The 18,213-nt window shown below is 40.4% G+C and overlaps 1 protein-coding gene across 4 annotated transcripts; it reads left to right on the forward strand.

Moving 5' to 3' along the window:
- Nucleotides 1-251: 251 nt before the first annotated feature.
- On the forward strand, nucleotides 252-17,593 carry fam135a (family with sequence similarity 135 member A). 4 transcript variants are annotated; one of them, XM_030442091.1, is made up of 21 exons: nucleotides 252-541; nucleotides 2,497-2,626; nucleotides 4,585-4,664; nucleotides 5,356-5,495; nucleotides 6,271-6,341; nucleotides 6,457-6,630; nucleotides 6,912-7,038; nucleotides 7,996-8,149; nucleotides 8,702-8,779; nucleotides 10,081-10,130; nucleotides 11,632-11,790; nucleotides 11,928-12,001; nucleotides 12,138-12,292; nucleotides 12,415-14,365; nucleotides 14,484-14,644; nucleotides 14,744-14,835; nucleotides 14,942-15,039; nucleotides 15,357-15,508; nucleotides 15,675-15,785; nucleotides 15,891-16,004; nucleotides 16,426-17,593. In XM_030442091.1, the coding sequence occupies exons 2-21, from the start codon at nucleotides 2,550-2,552 to the stop codon at nucleotides 16,629-16,631; spliced, it is 4,224 nt and encodes a 1,407-aa protein (XP_030297951.1). In that variant the 5' UTR covers nucleotides 252-541; nucleotides 2,497-2,549; the 3' UTR covers nucleotides 16,632-17,593. The 4 variants fall into 4 exon arrangements, with proteins under 4 accessions (XP_030297951.1, XP_030297952.1, XP_030297953.1 ...); XM_030442092.1 differs by having other exon boundaries at nucleotides 11,635-11,790; XM_030442093.1 differs by lacking the exon at nucleotides 8,702-8,779.
- The last annotated feature ends 620 nt before the right edge of the window (nucleotides 17,594-18,213 follow it).

Genomic DNA, 18,213 nt, shown 5'->3' on the forward strand with positions numbered 1-18,213 from the left:
TATCAATAGTAGTGTGTCATTATATGTTATAATAATAATAATAATAATAATAATAATAATAATAATAATAATGATAATAGTCATAACAGAAATTGTAATAAAAATATAGTCATGACAATAATCATAATCAGAATAACGTGTTTCAAATGTTAACAAACAATATTATATGTATTCCACTTTTCTATGTTCCATTAACAGGTATCGACTTTGCATGTGGCGTCAACTGCGTCTCTGGTATGTGCAGTAACGCGCAGTTAAATGTTCGTCAGCGTGCAGCTGGAGCATCGCCTGCTGTCAGCTCTTCAGATTGAGCACAGTTAGCTCGACGGCTAGCAAACAGCACTGTTTGGAGTGATATACGTCCAGTTTACTCCGTGTATCATTTTAAGGGCGTTTCTCCCGTAACGTTTGCCAGACTAGGAACAAAATTAGTCAGCACAGTGGTCTTTTCTGTCAGAGCCTCACATTGAAAGGACGGCGAGAGGACTGAAATCGGAGCTAACGTTGGTTAGCTAGCTAATGTTAGCTTGCCAACGCAATGGTGAGTAGCGTTCGCTTGCCTGTGCGGCTAATGTTGGAGCCGGGGACAACTGTTCGGTGGGTGGCTAACGTTACGCTAACGGTTACCATTAGCTAGCTACATGACTATCAAGTGAGACTTTTCTTTTTTCATTGGTGCCTTCTGGTATGTTATGGTATGGCTTTCCCGACCTTTTGTTGGCCTTTAGCAAAATGTTGTTTTGATAGCTTCCCACCTGTAACTCTAAAGGATACCCTTGCCGAGATTCTACCCACCAGATCTGGGACCTTTACAGCGCACTTACTGTTGTCATAGCATCAAACCATGTCGCTAAGTTAAAACTCAAACAGCTGTTTCTAAACTGGTCTGTGTCTGTTTTGGGTTTTCGCGGTTGGCTGAATTCTTCCTCTTTTTTAAACAAGAAACCTTCTGCTAATGTGTGTTAAGGCCTTTGCCATATATGCTATAATTTTAATGCGACTATTGCTGGGTCTTGTCATTTGACTTTCTCCGAGCTGCGTTTGTTGACTTGAATTGTCTTAAGTGCTAACGTTAGTTCATTTCTTTTTAGCTGTTGCCGGAGTTTAGACAGGGAAATGTGGCAATTTGCTTTGCTGCGGCTTTATCCAAATGACTCTTTTGTATGATATGTGTACAGTTAGGAGTAGAGCTTTTAGAGGTTGTGCGTTTGCTGCAGCCAGCTCGCATTGACCGCAACATTACAGCACTGAAAACAGTCTATGGCTCACTTCTCCTTCTACATTTTCTAGACTAACTGCTGTTGCATAAGTGTAACTTAGTGTGGCCTCTCCAGACAATGGTGTTGGCTTAAGACTAAACCTGAAACCAGGTACTCCGACGGACCTTGAACTCCACATCAAACCTTCGCAGGATCACAAATCTGTAATGGAAAGCCTGAATATAAACGTAATCTTTTACTTGTACGGATTACTTGGTAGCAGATTTGACTGTGTAAACATTTGCACATCTCTGTATTAGTAACTGGGGAACTGTTTACTGCTGCAAACAAATCGTTTTTTTAACCACCTTCATAAAACAAGGATGTTTCAAGATGTCAGTATAATAAATTAAGTTAATACATAAATGCACCAGGGACAGCCAAATAATTAATCTAACTACTGGTGCCCTTGTATGTCCTCTATGTCGTGCCCAGTGTAATTTTGTTTTAAATGATTTAAAGCCTTGTAAAACGCTTCTTCCAGGAATGGAGACATATTTTGATATTAACATAACCTGAGTCTATTTGTTCTGCATCAGGCATCCATCTGTGTCAACCAGGTCAAATTCATGGTGGCCGTTTATGTCTCATATTGGTTTACACTGGCATGGACACAAAGACATGTTGTCTCCCAGTGGATGATTTATTCATTTCATACATGACTAATTTAGGGAGCGTCTGTGTGATTGTTTATGCCAGTTTTATTTTGTCCCTACTACAGCCGAAAATGACTTCATGGCCTTTACTTTCTTAGATCTAATTAAGTCTTGAGCTAATAATGTAAGCATTAAAAGACAACTATGTCTGTGTTTATTTCTAACACAACTTGTTGGTGATATTGTATTTCAGATTTATTTTTGCAATGTTATACATGGTATTTTATCTTGTCCTGTTATACTACTGCTATAATTGTCTGGGCTGTTAACCAATTATACCTAGAGGAGAGGATGCCTTCCATGCCAAATGTAGATCTCATCATCTCCTGCTAATATTCCCCTAAATATTTGACCATCACACAAGTTGTCTTATTCTTGTACTTGTTCTCTTGGCTGTATGACTACTGCTGATGTTTTATTCCAAGTGTGGCTTCGGATTTTTGAAGATAATAGGGATTGGTCTCGGCTTTGAAATACTGTAGTGTGTGGAAAAGAAGTTTTACAAAAACCTGTAGGATTTAGCCCTTTTTTAAAGATATTCCTGGAGCTGCAATGACTCATTTGATTACCTTTACCTGTAGGCCAACAGGTGTATCCCACATGATGTAAGGCATCTTTGCCTGTAGAGACCAAGATGACTGAAGTCCAGGCCACAGTTGAGTTCTCTGTGGAGCTCCACAAGTTCTACAATGTGGACCTGTTCCAAAGAGGGTAAGTTTTGTCTTTAGACACTGAATATTCTGTTCCCTTTTTTGGAATGGGTTTCCAGCAGGTGGCAGTTCAGTCATGCTTTAAAATAATATGAAATAAATGTCTTTCCCTAGCATACATTACAGACAAGTTTACCTAGATTAAAGTAGGTCAGCATTGATGCTTTACTTTAAAGGGACTTGAGCAAGCTTTGTTTTGCAGCTTGTTGTAGAATGAGATCAGCACGTATACTGTGAGTGTCCCGACCAATCTGGGACAGTTGGCGACCTTGTTTAGACCTTCAGGGGGTTTAAAAATGCTCTGTATTCAGACCGTGTAGCGTATACTTTAACAGTGTTTGAGTTTCCACTTTACTCTGTTTCTATGTGACAATGAGGATTGGGTCTCTTGTATGACAGAGTGACATCGGAGGTAAAGCTCCAAGGTTATATGTTAACAGTAACTACTGGCTAATGTTTTAAAAAGTAGCCACTGAAACCCCCTGTTTTTGCCTCACATTGTAGTTCTAAACGTGTGCCAACATAATGGAAAGAATACCTGAAATGATAGACATTTTTGTGAAACAAGATCCTTCTTGTTTAAGCAGAAACAGCTACTACGTCGCCCTCGCCAAATCCACCAGACGGTCATTTTTGTATTTTGAAACGCATTTATTCAAACTCAAAGTTAAGTCAAATCATCTTAATTTGTCTTTCCACTGTTCTAACAAACACCATCTCTTTCTTGGTCGAAATAAACCCAGTTAGATGTGAAAATGCTGGTTTCCCTTGCTGACTCTCTGATGTCCGACCTCCCCCTTGATCCTCTCCTGATATTATCACATCTAACAGCACTGAATAAAGGGTTTATTTTTAGTCCAAACAGAGTTAATCATTACAGCTTTCAGCACCTGCTGGATTTCCAAAAATGTTTGTTTCTGTTAGATATAACAAAAATATATAATTATAGACCCCAGGTTTGAAAATACAAGAATTCCCCTTTAAGAAAAAATATCAGAACTGGTGTTAAATGTACCACACAGACACAGGTATGGAGGAGCTTCTCTTCATTGTATCAGTTAATTTAATCTCTTATCTTGATTGCCATAGTGCTGCAAGGATACTAAAAACTATATGTGCTTGATAAAAATATAGAAATAAAAAGTATCTCTTAGGATGCCTAATATAGCATACTGTACATTATAATTATTGAAAAACAAAATATGAATAGACGATTAATACAGTCATTGCTATTGTTAGAGAGAAAATTAAATGACTAAAGTAAAACAAATAATGTTTGCCTACCCTACAATAAATATTTAAACAACAAACCAACAACAATACAATACAGACATAGCTTAAAATAATCATGTCACACTATTGTTGTTTGAGCTCACACTCCAGTGTAGCATAATATATTACACAAAATAAACCATATAGCTTTCCCTTAGTGACTCTATGCTTTTCACCAGGAAACAAATGTAATACAGCTCAGACTTGCTGCTCCTTGATACTGTCCTGGTTGTGGTTCTGTGTTGTATGGTGTCCTGTGCTTCCCTGTCATACTGTCAGTTAGGAATAATGCTCCCTATCAATAGGTGCGAACCCCCTCCTTTTACCAAACATGGTGTGGAGCTAAAACCGAATTGCAGTGTTTCATGGAACAAACCAAGGAGATAAAATGACTCACAGCTCTAACAGCTGTTTTTTGTCTTCAGCATCTGGAAATTCTATTTTATAGCAGCAGTATAATAATACTTCACTTTGCTGAGATAAAACTCCCAGCTACCATCTCATCAGTGCTTTAAGAGCTCAAGTTAACCACATGAGTGACTGCAAAAGAAAGTGCTCATTATTCATTAATGAAAGGTGTAGTGTCATTTTACAAGCAGAGGCACTTGTAGCTAACCTTTTGTGTGTGCCTCTAATGATAACGCAGACTATGGTAGTAGTCACTTAAAACTTTGGCTGCATTTTCAGGTTCTACCAGATTCGTGCCAATCTGAAGGTGCCACCTCGAGTCCCACACAAAGTTGAGACCAGTCTACTTCACCCAGGAGGTAAAGGTCCTTTTCATGTTTGTAAAGCGATATTTCAGTAACATGCAGTATGCATAAGACAACACGCTGCTAGTTGCTTCCCCATAAATGCAGGCAAATGAACTCATACTAATACTTCAGGTAGACTGACATTTTTTTTCTTTGATTTCAGATATATCTCAGATATTTCCTCTGTTTCAATAGAAATGGATTTGGTTGACTTAATGTTGCGCTGGCAGGCCACTCGAATGCCACTCCTTGTTCTCAGTATTTCTAAGCGTTTCTCTGCGGCTTTGTGCCTGTTTCTCACGCCCTCGTCTAGAGACTTGTATTGCTTCTTTCACACAAAGCACTCAGTTTTTTGTTTCATTAATAAACAGGATCATCAAAAGAGTGTTTTTCAATGCTATAATTAATAATTTCCATTTTAATGACTAATGAACCTTGGAGTAGATGGGAACGGCTACACTTTCATATTCAATGCAGACCTAATTAGATGCACTTTGTCAGATAATTCCTAGCACAGGTTACAAGAAAATCATTACATGTGCACTTATTTATAATCTAATTTATGTTTAGATCTAAAATATCCATCTTTGAACTGTATAGCAGCACCTGACGCACCAATGGCCCCCTCTGCCTGGTCAAGTATAAGATCATGTGTTATTTTGTGTTGTAACATAGTGAATCAGTTTGTTTGTTTTTAATCTAGGCTCTGATCTGGCATTTCCTGCTTCAGTCCAAGATGATGTCATCTGCAGCAAAACCTTCCAGATCCTGTACAAGAATGAAGAGGTTGTGGTCAACGATGTCCTCCTCTTCAAAGTGATGATGCTGCTAGATGAAAAGAAGGTAAGTCTAACAAACAGAGTTGATGCTTTTGCTAGGAATTTGCTTTTTTGCCCTTGGTTCTAATCCAAATGATTTGTTTGTTGTGTATATGCTAGTCCCAATCTTATGCTTTGCTATGTGATGCCTCTACTCTCTGTCCACATGGCCAAAAGTGGATGTACGTTTTAAAGCTAGTCCAATTAAGAAAGTTTGTTTGACAGGTGACTATAGCCTGGATCACAGTTTATGAGGAATGATGTTCTCTTTTCTCTCTCCTGTGGTGTTTTGTGTAAAATAAATTCAGAAAGCAGTTTGGCTTCTATTTGGCAGAAATGCTGGGACAGTCTTTCCTGAGCAACCACATGAAAACAATTTGGAAGTTCAGATTTTTCAACTAAGCACATTAGAGGCACGGTGCACCTGAAAAATTAAGCTGAAATGGAGACAAAGGGATTTTTTTTAAGAACTCAAAGCAGCACAGCTGTCATGATGATTATCCTCTTCGAAATGACTTCTGCTGTATTTGCCATTCCATAGTTCACTCGCTTGAGAAGCCTTGTGTTATGAATGCGGAGGTTCAACTGTTCTGTTGGAGTGTTTTTGACAGCTGGTGCATCCTTTGGTCTACAGATTAAAACAACTAAAGGTTTCAAAATGCCATGAGGTTTATTAGAGCTGACACATCAAACAAAAAATACCTTGATTGGTGTCATACAGCTTGTGCAGATTTACTCGGAGCATCACTTGCTTTTACACACACACTCAAAATTTGACAGTTTTTCTTGTTGTTTATCAGGTGGAAGAGTCCCTTAATGACATGGATTTCCAGCTCTTCTTGGATTTATACTTCACAGATGGCGATTACACGTAGGTGTTACAACATTTTTTACCAATGTAGCATTTGAGAATTTGATGTTTGCATCTCTAATGCAAACAAGGCACTGATGGGGTCTTCTGTATCTTCCTTATTTAATTTCCACAGGCCAGATGATCCAAGCTCTCTACAGAATATCAGTGGGCGCACACTTCGTTTGCACTTTAGCCTTCAGCAAGGCATCCACCAACATGTCAATGTCATGTTTGACTACTTCCACCTGTCTGTCATCTCTGTAGCTATCCATGCCTCCCTAGTGGCACTACATCAGCCCCTGATCAGGTCAGTCTGCTACATAACCCAGGGAAACATGTGGACACTTACAGAAGATAGCTATTTCCTGCACTGAATATAATTACACATTCCATCATGTACTATAGTTGTTTATAGTAAAGTCCAACACAAACCTTTTTAGTTACTCCACACAACATATTGAACATTACAGTTTGAGTAAACATCATCGCTGTACATGAATGTCAAACTACAAGTCAGCAGCTGTGAATGCACAGGAAGAAAACCTGATTAGAAGTGGCCAATTTAATTCTTGTGGTGTGTTTGTCTAGTTTGCCTCGACCGGTGAAAACCACATGGCTCAACCGCAATGCTCCAGCACAGAGCAAAGATTCAGTCATCCCACCTCTGGAGAATGTGGTGTTCGGCAACAGTTACGTCAAGCAAGTATCACCTGATGTAAGTGAACCCTCTTCATAGCAAGGATAATGTCTTTGGAAATCTCTTTTGTATTTGTAGATGCTACAAAACCTTTCAGTTGTTAAAAAACTATGAAATATTTGACCGTCATATTATGTTACACGTTTTGCTGTATTATAGTAGGCTAAAATAAACACTAGATAAAAAGTGAATGACTGTCATTAACCTGATAATGACTCAATATATGCTGTTGACCTGGTTGTTTTGCCTTTATGAGGGAGAACTAAAGCTTCAAGGATTAAAAAAAGAGCTTGGTTTGTATTGATGAAGTCAGGCTGCTTGCCAGTTCTACATGCTTTGAATATTACAGACTCAAAGCATTCATTTATCAATGTTTCCTTCATTTCCTAAGTAAGGGGAGTTGTGTCAGGCTATTGACTGGTAGGACAGATGAAGAGGAAACTTTCAGAACACTGTCACATTTGGCCAGGAGTAATTGGCCTCTCCCGTCAGAGATAGGTGGTCAGCAAAAGCTGTGAATGTACCACAGTCATCCAGGCAGAACAGAGGCAATGCCCCTCATCACTCCTTGGATGCATCACTAATGGATATAACAACACATCGACCACTATTCATTTCACTGCAAGGATCTGTGCTATTAGGCATCGCCACGTGGACATTGCACACAAAATGGATAGGGCTGTCGTGGTTACTGTAATCGCAAAGTAATGAGGCGCACAGGGTGCAGTGGCAAACAATTTTTGACATTTTCTGTTTTCTGTTTTTTCTGTCAATACACAACAAAAAATTGTTTTCCACCAGATTCTATCTGTGATCAATTTGTGTGGATTTGATGCAGAACATGTAAAAAAATATTAACTTCAGCTGGCAAGATGTATTTTTATTTAGCTACAAACCATATGCTAACTACCTTCAGTGCTCAATGTTTACAGACTTCATCTAATGCCTCTTCACTGTGTCCCTTGTGATCCTCAGGGCAGGACGTTCCTGGTGTCCGACCACTGTCTGCAGCATGCCTTCAGTCTGCACCATAGCCTTTGCTCCAGCCTCCTACTAGCCTACCAGGGCCTTTTTGGCTACTTCACCTCTATTACTAAGGACCTGCCCTCCTCCCATCGTATGGAACTAGGTATACTGCACTGTGTCTACACATCAGTTCATTTGAGAGTGTGGGGTTTCAGCGGGTTGTAAACCAATCTTAATGCCCAGACTTATTGAAATAATGATAAGCACTGAGAAAGTTTTAGACATTCTCAAAATTATGTTATTTCTGATTCATTTTTTTTGCTTTGGATGGATTTTCATTGTTTTGTCTTTTCAGCATTGGCGTTTGTTGCATATTGCAAGTTTGTTGTGTTCTCATTTCATTTCACCCGATCCCCACACATAAACATATTCTACCCTTTAAACATACTACACAACCAGCACCCCACTAAGTTAATTTAGGGATCTAACTGTAATTAACTAATCTTAGTTTATGTTATACAAAATCATACTTGCATTCAGTAGATAATTCTGTTCACCAGTTGACTAAAGCCAAGTTGTAACAGCTCCCAAACACAACTCATCATTCTAACTATGGCTCACCAAACCTACTCCACACAAGTGGACAAATATCAACCCATCCAAGAGGACCAAATAACAAAAAGGTTAAATATCCCTATATGTGCAATCTTACTAGCCAAGCCCAGCATGCAAGTCCTATATGAGAGAGTACTCAGAAGACCCTATCCCCGAAGTCAAAGACACGTCTACATAGGTATGTCCCGACCCTTACAGTACCTCAAATCAGCCTGCCTTTCCCTTCCTTTTCTTCTTCACTCCAGTTTCCTTCTTGTAGAAAACATCATGTCCTCTCTATGTTCCACTTTCCAGAGACAATATAATTGCTGCTGTCATGTTATCTTTTCACCACTCAGTCTTTCTTTCCGTCTTTATAACTCGGCCTTGGCCAAAGAGTCTTGTAACACAGTGGTTCTGTAGAATTGTAGGCTGTCTCTGGTAACGTCTAATGTACAATGCATTCAGTAAGTATTCAGACCCCTTCACGGTTTTCACACTTTGTTATGTTGCAGCCTTAGGCTAATCATTTCAATATTTCTTTTCCCTCATCAAATAGAATTTAAGAAATGTTTGCAAATGTATTCAAAAGGTGAAACTGAAATATCAAATTGACATGGATTCTGACCCTTTGCACACTTTAGCTCAGGTGCCTCCAGTTTCTCTTAATCCTCTTCAAGATGTTTCTCCACCTTGACCAGAATCTACCTGTGGTAAATTCAATTGATTGGACATAATTTGAAAAGGCACACACCTGTTTATATAAGGTCTCACAGCTGACAATACATATCAGAGCAAAAACCAAGCACTGAGGTCTAAGGAACTGCCTGCAGATCTCAGAGACTATTTTGGTCTTGTTGATGCACAGATCTAGGGAAGGCTACAAATAACATTTTCTGCTGCATTGAAGGTCCCCAAGAGCACAGTGACCACCATAATTCTTCAATGGAAGAAGTTTGGAACAACCAGGACTCTTCCTAGAGCTTGCTGCCCACCGGTCAGGGTTTAGGGGAAGGTGAACGGATCAAAGTACAGAGATATCATTAATGAAAACCTGGTCAAGAGTGCTCAGGAACTCAGACTGCCAAAGTTTCACCTTCAAAGTTTCAGACACCCAGCCAAGACGATGCACGAGTGGCTTAGGGACAGTTCTGTGAGTGTCCTTGAGTGGCCCAGCCACAGCCCTGACTTGAACCCAATAGAATAACTCAGGAGAGGCCTGAATATGAAATCCACCATGGACAAAATTTAAAATTCTGTGTCTGCTTTGATGAGGTGAAAAAAGTAATTTGAATGATTTTAGCATAAGGCTGCAACATAACACAATGTGAAAAAGGAAAGTGGTCAGAATACTTTTTGAATGCACTGTACATATGAAAGTACTCTCTGACACTACTTACTAATTCAGCCTGTTTTGCAGGCCCTTCTAAACTGTCTGTATAATTAAATAGATTAATTATAAAAGTAAATCTTAGTAATACCATTCCTCTGCCTCCACAGAGCAACTCGACTTAGAGGCTCGTCTAGCTGATTTATGTGAACAAGTCAAGGTAAGTTGAATGCTGCTATATTCTGTATTCCATAATTGTTCTTCAGATGGCATTGATGCAAAAAAATCTGAGCCTGCCACATTATAAAGTTGGTGGTTAGTTTATGGGGCAGAAGGGGTTAATTGGAAATATGGCAGAGGGCCAAAGAGGAATGTTGGAATATATTTTATTGGAATGGCACTGGAGGGCATAAGCGTCAAGTCCTAATTTATTGGAAGTGTGCAACCATTTTGAGGTCTATTAATGATAGAAGTATAAGGATGTGTATTGGCATAGCATTAATCCTTGGTGCTATTTCTTGGATTTTGAATAATTGAATAGTGCCCTGAAAAGGCAGAGGTGAATGTTACCATACATGCAAACTGATGCAGTGTTGAGAAGAGAGAAGCAAAGGATAACCAGGCGGAGTGCATTCAAAGTTCACTATGATTAGTTGTTTTATGCATCAAAGAATGTAGTATTAGTGAATATTAAAGTTGGAAGTATTCCGATTTCCAAGTGATGCTACATTGCACAGAAAGCTTAACCACAGTTGGTTGTGAGAATCCCATATTGTTGCCAGGTGACTCAAGGTGTGTCAGCAAATTATAGAGAAGAGATGCCGCTAGCTGATATCATTCAGATATTGCCTAACAGTTGGTAGAATGGCATTGAAAACTAGTCTCTGAAAGCATTTACATATTTGTGTGGGTGAGATAACCAGTCTTTAGTGGTTGGGTGCTCGAGTCCTGATAAGTTGACCCTCTTAGATCAGGAGAGATAGAGAATGTGCAGAACAGTGGAATGATAGAAATTTATGTGGATGATGGTGGAACATTATGCAGCAAGTCAAGTGCCTCTTGTACGTTTCAGCGTATTGCACTTTCCAATTGTAGTATTTGGTATTATATATTCAGTGACATGGGGTTAGACTGACACAAGAACGGAAATAGATCTACTTCATTTTGAGACTTCATATAGAATTCATACAGCTTTATATGATTACAACAAGCTTGTTTTTATGATTGTTAATTTTTTTTAACAGCAGTGCAGAGAAGTGGCTTAATTTATTATGGTCCTTTATCATTGCTGAACAATTTACCAAAAAATACCTGGAGGAAATGAAGGATAATAAAGTTGTCTTTGGAGTTTTGGAATTTTTTTGCTGGGTTCAGCCCAGTCACAGCAGTGCTGCACCCGGTGTACAATCTGGTTGAATTTCTGGTGCAAGCTTTAGTGTACACTGCTTTGCTCAATACAGTGAAAAGCTGTCGTGGCACTGCACAAAGCATTGTAAACAATCTGTTTCAGAGCAAAGTGGTACTGATGTCTTGTTGTGTATGGAAGGCCTTTGCATGACAACTAAACTGTAGAGTTGACCGTCAAAATAAGTTAGATCTATTTACGGTATTTTACTTATTGTGAAGCAAAAACATATTGCAGAGCTGCATGCCATTAGTCTTTATAGAAATTATGCTCACTTGAGTCCTCTGGTGGTCGATCGGTGTCTCTGTTCTTTTAGCAGAAAGCAGAGTCTCCTGATGAACTGGCAGAACTAGTAAATATGAACCTGGCTCAACTATGCTCTCTGCTCATGGCACTCTGGGGACAGTTCCTAGAGGTAGTCTCCCTGCAGGAGCACGTAGCTGCCCTACTAGCTATGGAGCACCATACACTAAGAGTGAGTCCCAACGTCTTTAACTGTCTACAAATTTAAATATCTGAACAATTATTCTTCTTTGTTATGATAACAAGTCCAAAACTATACTCAGTCCTATAGACTAAATCCTGACTGTATACTCTGTGTTGTTGTTAAAGGTAAGGCGGTTTGCTGAGGCTTTCTTTTGTCTCGAACATCCAAGACAATCTGCTCTGGCTTATCAGGAACTACAGTAAGTTGCAGTGACATGTTGGTCTTGATTGTGAAATATTATGTTGCTGTTATCAAGCCTTTGCCAGTACAAACTTGTTTGAAATACTATAGCCCAAGTACGAACCCGTCTTCTTTACTCCCTCCCCCTCCATCAGTGCTCACAGTCACCAGCAGATGACTAATGCTATCAAAAGCTCCAGCTACTTCCTGTCTTTGCCTCCACTTCCAGTGGAATGTGCAGACCTGGATGGTGATGTAAGCTCCCTGCCGATCATCTTTGAGGATAGATATTTGGATTCCATCACTGAAGGTCAGTTATACAGTATAATTGCTCAACTAGACATGCATTCAGTGAGTGTATTGGCCTATCTTATAATCCTTTTACTTTCTGTTTCTGTCTTTCTGTACGTGTTCCTCGGTTTGATTCCAAAGATCGTGATGGACCTTGGCTGGGCATGCAGAATACAAGGACTGGCTCAGTGTCCAGCAAAACAGACAAGCCCAATTCCAAGGACTGCAGCGCAGCAGCCAGCCCCATACCTGACTCTAGGTTTACCCCTTTTGAAAATACATGGCCAGACAGCTATGATCCACCACCTAAGTCCAAAGGCAAATCAGTCAAACTGAAGAAAAATTCAAAGACCGAGAACTCCAAGAAGTTGACCAGACAGGGCTCCAAGGACTCTGTAGTTCTGGTAGGCTATAAGAACCTCAAAGCTCCTTATAGTGACACCAGTACCAAGAACAAGGAAGGGGAAGCTCCCCTAAACCAAGAAGAGGAACGAGATACCTTGAAGGGGAGCTCAAGTAGTTATTTAAGGACTAGTGCCAATTCTGTTTTAGACTCTGGTGCCACATCAGCACATTCTGGTGCTGTTGATTCTGTCGCAGATGACAATATAACTACTGCTGCTTGTCAAAAAGGTTTTTTCAAACTTTCCACAAACTTGGACACACAGAGTAATCCTCAGGCAGGTACTGGGGCTATTGCTACATGCAACCAACCACTTCTCAAAAATGAACAAGGTAACCATGGTGGACAAAAGTTGCAACAGTGGTCTGCTGGGTTGAAGCAAATTGAGGTGAAACCAAGCACCAAGGACCCATACCAAGGGGAAAAAGTAACAGTTCTTCTGCCGTGTCGGACTGATGGACCTCTAAGCAGTAATATTCCTGAGATCACCCAGACGGACCTCAGTGACTCAAAACAGTCTGTGGTGGACTCTGTGTTTGAAAGGCCAGGTAAAGAGATAACACAGCGTGTCCAGCCTTGTCTGGTCTCAGTTCAAGTAAAAAGTGATTGTATCAGGCTGCCAGATGGAGGAGCCCCCAGTGCCTCGTCTCGCCTCTCTGACTCGGGCATTGAGAGCGAGCCCAGCTCCTTCGCCACTCAGCTTGTTCCAGGACTACAGACTTATGCAGGGCCAGGTGTCGCTGACTCAGGTGTTGCTGCCCCGCAGCCTGAGAGGCCCCTCCTGAGCACTGCACCACGGCCTGTTCAGCAATGCTCTGTGCAAAAGCCCAGTGGCGCAGCAGATATTCTCTACCCAGAGAATACCAGTGTTGTCAGTGGAGTCCAGTCCTCTCTTACTTCCATCAACTCCCTGCCTTCAGATGATGAGGGCGAAGGTTCCTCCAGGGGTTCTAGTGGAGCAGAAGTCCGAGGCAGAAAGTCTAGTGTCTTGGTGCAGGAACAGAGTGTAGTCTTCTCTGGTGATGTCACTGGCAGGCCTGCCATAGATGTGGCCTGCACATCTGACCGTACTGCAGGTGATTCTCGGCTTATAAAACCTGCCTTTGACTTGGAAGCAGACCCCAAAGTAGTGGGTATTTCTGAACTGGGACTAGAGGGAGCAGGTACTTCTGGTGTGGTTAAAGAGTCCCGTAGTGAGCCTCATACTGCCTGCCCTTCCAGTAACTCTGCCACTAGTAGCACAGACCTTGTAAAACGTGGGATGGTAGAGAACTACTTTGGCTCATGCTCGAGCACAGATGTTTCCGAGATCAGCCCTGTAGAAACATCAGCTATCACGCTGGGAATCCAGAGTGGACCGCAGGTCGAGGAGGACGAGGATGAGACAGAGCACGAGATGATCGAGAACGGTTACTACGAGGAAGGGGACGGCTATGCTTTTGTGAACGGTGTCGCTGACGAGGAGCAAAGCGGGGTTGGGGATGCAGCAGCTCAAGAGACGAGCCTTCTGTTTGAACAGCTTAGCATCGGCTACCTCCACGAAACAAAGGATTTATCAAAAGCTCCCATCTGCTCCAACCTAGCATCCAGCAGTGCTGGACATAGCTCGGGAAGACCTACCTGTCCCTCCACCTCCTTCTCCTTTAACCTGCGCTGGTATGAATGTGCACCCACACCACAGATGAAAGCGTGAGTCATCTTGCAGTTTTTCTTACATCCCACTTTATCTTATACTTTATGCAGATATTTCTCACACATCATAAATTAATATTTATTAAGCCTTTTTTTAAAAAAAAATCATTTACAGGTTCATTAAGGCGAAGGATGAAATGAAACAGCTAAAGCTGCCTGGCTTCTTGTATAGTGAGGTACCCGAGCTGGCATCCACTGTGCCATACTTCAGCTTAGAGGAAGATGAAAGCTGTGAAGAAGGCATCCATCTCATAGTTTGCGTCCATGGCCTGGATGGTAGGAAACCTTATCTCACAGTGTAAATTACTTCCCTCAGAGTTTTCTTATTAATCGAAGAACATATCGATGTCTTTTATGTTCCCTTTATCGCTGCAGGTAACAGTGCAGACCTGAGGCTTGTGAAGACTTACCTGGAGCTTGGACTGCCTGGTGCTCGTATAGACTTCCTAATGTCTGAGAGGAACCAAGTGAGTGGATAAGTCCACAGACATAATTGTCATTTGATAGCAGCCTTATTGAACTGCAACACCTTTTGTGGATTAAACACTCAATTTATACTCTTTCCATCGACAGAATGACACTTTTGCTGACTTTGAGCAGATGACAGATCGATTACTGGATGAAATAGTGCAGTACATTCAGATATACAACCTCACAGTCTCAAAGATAAGGTAAAAGGGTGTCTACTACACAAATGTAATAGAATATAAAAAAAAAAAAAAGATGGAGTCAAGTAGCAGCATGGTATATGAAATGCCTTCTAAGACATGCAGATATTTATGTAAAAACTGTTGAAAAAAAAGAATGCAAATCTGTTGTTACCATAGCAACCACTTCAGTTTTCCATGTTTTAAACCCCACTTTATTGCTCAGATGGCTGAGGCAAAAAAGACAGTGATTCAAATTCAATTTTACTCACTCAGTTTGTGACCAAGGTGCATGTAAATGTTTGGTGTCTTTATGATCTCTAAGTTTTCTTCTCTTGCAGCTTTGTAGGTCATTCCTTGGGGAACCTCATAGTCCGCTCAGTGCTAACTCGGCCTCGGTTTAAATGTTACCTGAGCAGGTTGCACACTTTCCTTTCCCTCTCTGGACCTCACCTGGGCACATTGTACAACAGCTCTGCTCTGGTCAACACAGGTAAAATGCAAAACATTTAGCTGGTGGTGTAAGATTATACATCTTATCAAAGCTCCCTTCAGTCTGTTAATTGCTATTGCTATTGCAATATTGCTATTGCTCTGTCTCTGTCTACTCTGTCAGTGTGGCGAAAACTTCTGAATAACTTTTTACTCTTTGTTTCCAGGCCTTTGGTTCATGCAGAAGTGGAAAAAGTCAGGCTCACTCCTTCAGCTGACATGCCGCGATCACTCTGATCCTCGCCAAACTTTCCTCTACAAGCTCAGCAAGAAATCGGGTTAGCTTTGCTGTTTTTTCTTTTTTCTTCACTGAAGACATTCTGGGCAGTGAGTGTGGAATCTGAGAATGTTGACATAATTTCTCTATTGATCTGCTTTTGAAGGTCTGCAATTTTTCAAGAATGTGGTTCTTGTCGGGTCGCTGCAGGATCGCTATGTCCCCTATCATTCTGCTCGAATAGAAATGTGCAAAACTGCATTAAAGGACAAACAAACGGGTGAGTTGAAGCGGGAGTCTATGTGGGCACACTGCTGTAACAAAACATCAGGACAAGATGTGTTGGTAAATGTCACTCTTGTAAAATTGGAGACGAGGAACCAAGTGGCTGATTGAATGCAATATATTATTTGCAATCTCCAGTGCAGTTTGTAAGTGTTTGGAGCATGACATAACTTTTTTTTTTCTTAAGGGTGAGGCTTTCTGATTTTATGACTTCTCTATATATTCCTCTCTTCGGGTCTTTCTTTCCTTTCTTTCTCTGATATGAAAAAAAATGACACAAAACAGGATTGGCTAATTTAGATCACACTCGATTTTGTTTACCTTTGTACAATTCAACACATTGGGTGGTGTACTAAAGAACATCCAACAGGCCAAACTCTGCCCTGTTCAGCCTGTTTTACTCTTGTCTATTTCAGGTCCTGTGTACGCTGAGATGATCGAGAATCTGCTGCTACCAGTACTTCAGAACAAAGACTGTAATTTAGTGCGATTTGATGTCATTCATGCCCTGCCCAACACAGCTAACTCCCTCATCGGCCGGGCAGCCCATATTGCCGTCCTCGATTCTGAGATCTTCCTGGAGAAGTTCTTTCTTGTTGCAGGCCTCAAGTTCTTTCAGTAGAGCAGTGACAGAATCAAACACGTGGCTGGACAAGAGGAATGTGGAGCTAATACCTCACTGCATCTAAACCTTATTCTGATTACGGTATCTGGATTATCTCTTGTTTTGAATACCTTCATGTAAACTCACTTTTCAAAGACAAACGAGCAAAGTCACAATTTCTTTAATTTCACATTGTTCATATTGGAATCACGGTGGATACGGACTTCACCATTTTTATTTTTCTACTGCCATTTTTAACACTTTGTTTTGTTTTTGTGTTTGGGGATGATTTCCCCCATTGTATGCTATATTTTCAGTGTTATTTATGTGTTTATGTTTTTACATTTAGTTACTATTTTTCTCCAAGTTATTCACTTCATTTTAGATGCTGAACTGGAAATGTAGCTGCTACGAAAATGAAACGGCTGTTTTGGTGAGCTGGCCCAAGTCAAGTCTGCACATACTGTCCTCACCATTGCTAATGTTTTTCCACCGATTTTAAGAGACACTGCATTGATTTGCACCACAACTACATTTTACAAGCTTTTGTACTGAAAATGGTCATTTGTACAAGTTACTTTTTTATCAACACTTTTCCATCATTTTTAAGGGCAAAGATTGCATTTGAAATAGGATTGTTGCTCAGACTTTGCAGCCTTGGCTTTGGTCTTAATACTTTACGCTGTTCCTCGACATTGGAGCATCCTGCACAACATTTGCCCAACCTGGTGTTGGGAGAGAAAAGCTTTGCCTACTACATAACAGCATTTTATTACAGGGGTTTTAAGCAATGATCATGATTCAGCACAAGCACATGTTGGTAGTATGAACTTGTTTTATCAAAAGTATTTGGTTGGTATCATTTGGTGATTATTTATGTGTTTTAAACTGGAAGGTATTGGTTGGAATTAAAATGTTTCTTGGAAAATTGTTTATATATCATCATACTATACCATTAAATATGCATATTATGAAGTTTGTTATAAGACTTTTGTTTCTTTCTTGAGGTTTATTCAGGATCTGAAAGGTTGTGTCGCCCCTAGTCTCAGAATAGTTCCAATGCGATTTCATATTTCCTGCAAATGCAATCTCAGCGGACTAATGATTGAAAGTGAGGTACCTGCAGTTTATAAAGAAAAGAATGTTCAGCCATCTTTCATTATACGTTTGTACTGTTACTGTGCTGGCGTTCTTTTCTGTGGTGGCATTTCTCTATTTAATTTTTTTGTTTTTTGCAATGGGTCTAATGACCCTGCAGATGGCAGTGTCATCTCGCTAAGATGTGCTCTTTTAAAAGCCTACGAAAATATGTGAATTTGAAGTGCCATAATTATGAATGCACCTTAGTTATAATACTAACAGTATTAAAACAACTTTGGAAAATCACTTGGTATTATTCTAGGATGGAAGTAAGGAACAAGGATTTTTTGACATGGGTTTCACTTGTCATTTCCACTAAGGCACTCTATATATTATCCTTATCCTATAAAGGGAGTCTGAAAGCCCAAACCCAACGATTGTGTGCTGCTAATGCAGTAATTTTTGGAAAAGGGGGACCATTTCACTGACTGACAGATGGAGAGTGTAAGGTAAAGATGGC

This window comes from Sparus aurata, chromosome 15, assembly GCF_900880675.1.
Source record: "Sparus aurata chromosome 15, fSpaAur1.1, whole genome shotgun sequence".
Classification (NCBI taxonomy): domain Eukaryota; kingdom Metazoa; phylum Chordata; class Actinopteri; order Spariformes; family Sparidae; genus Sparus; species Sparus aurata.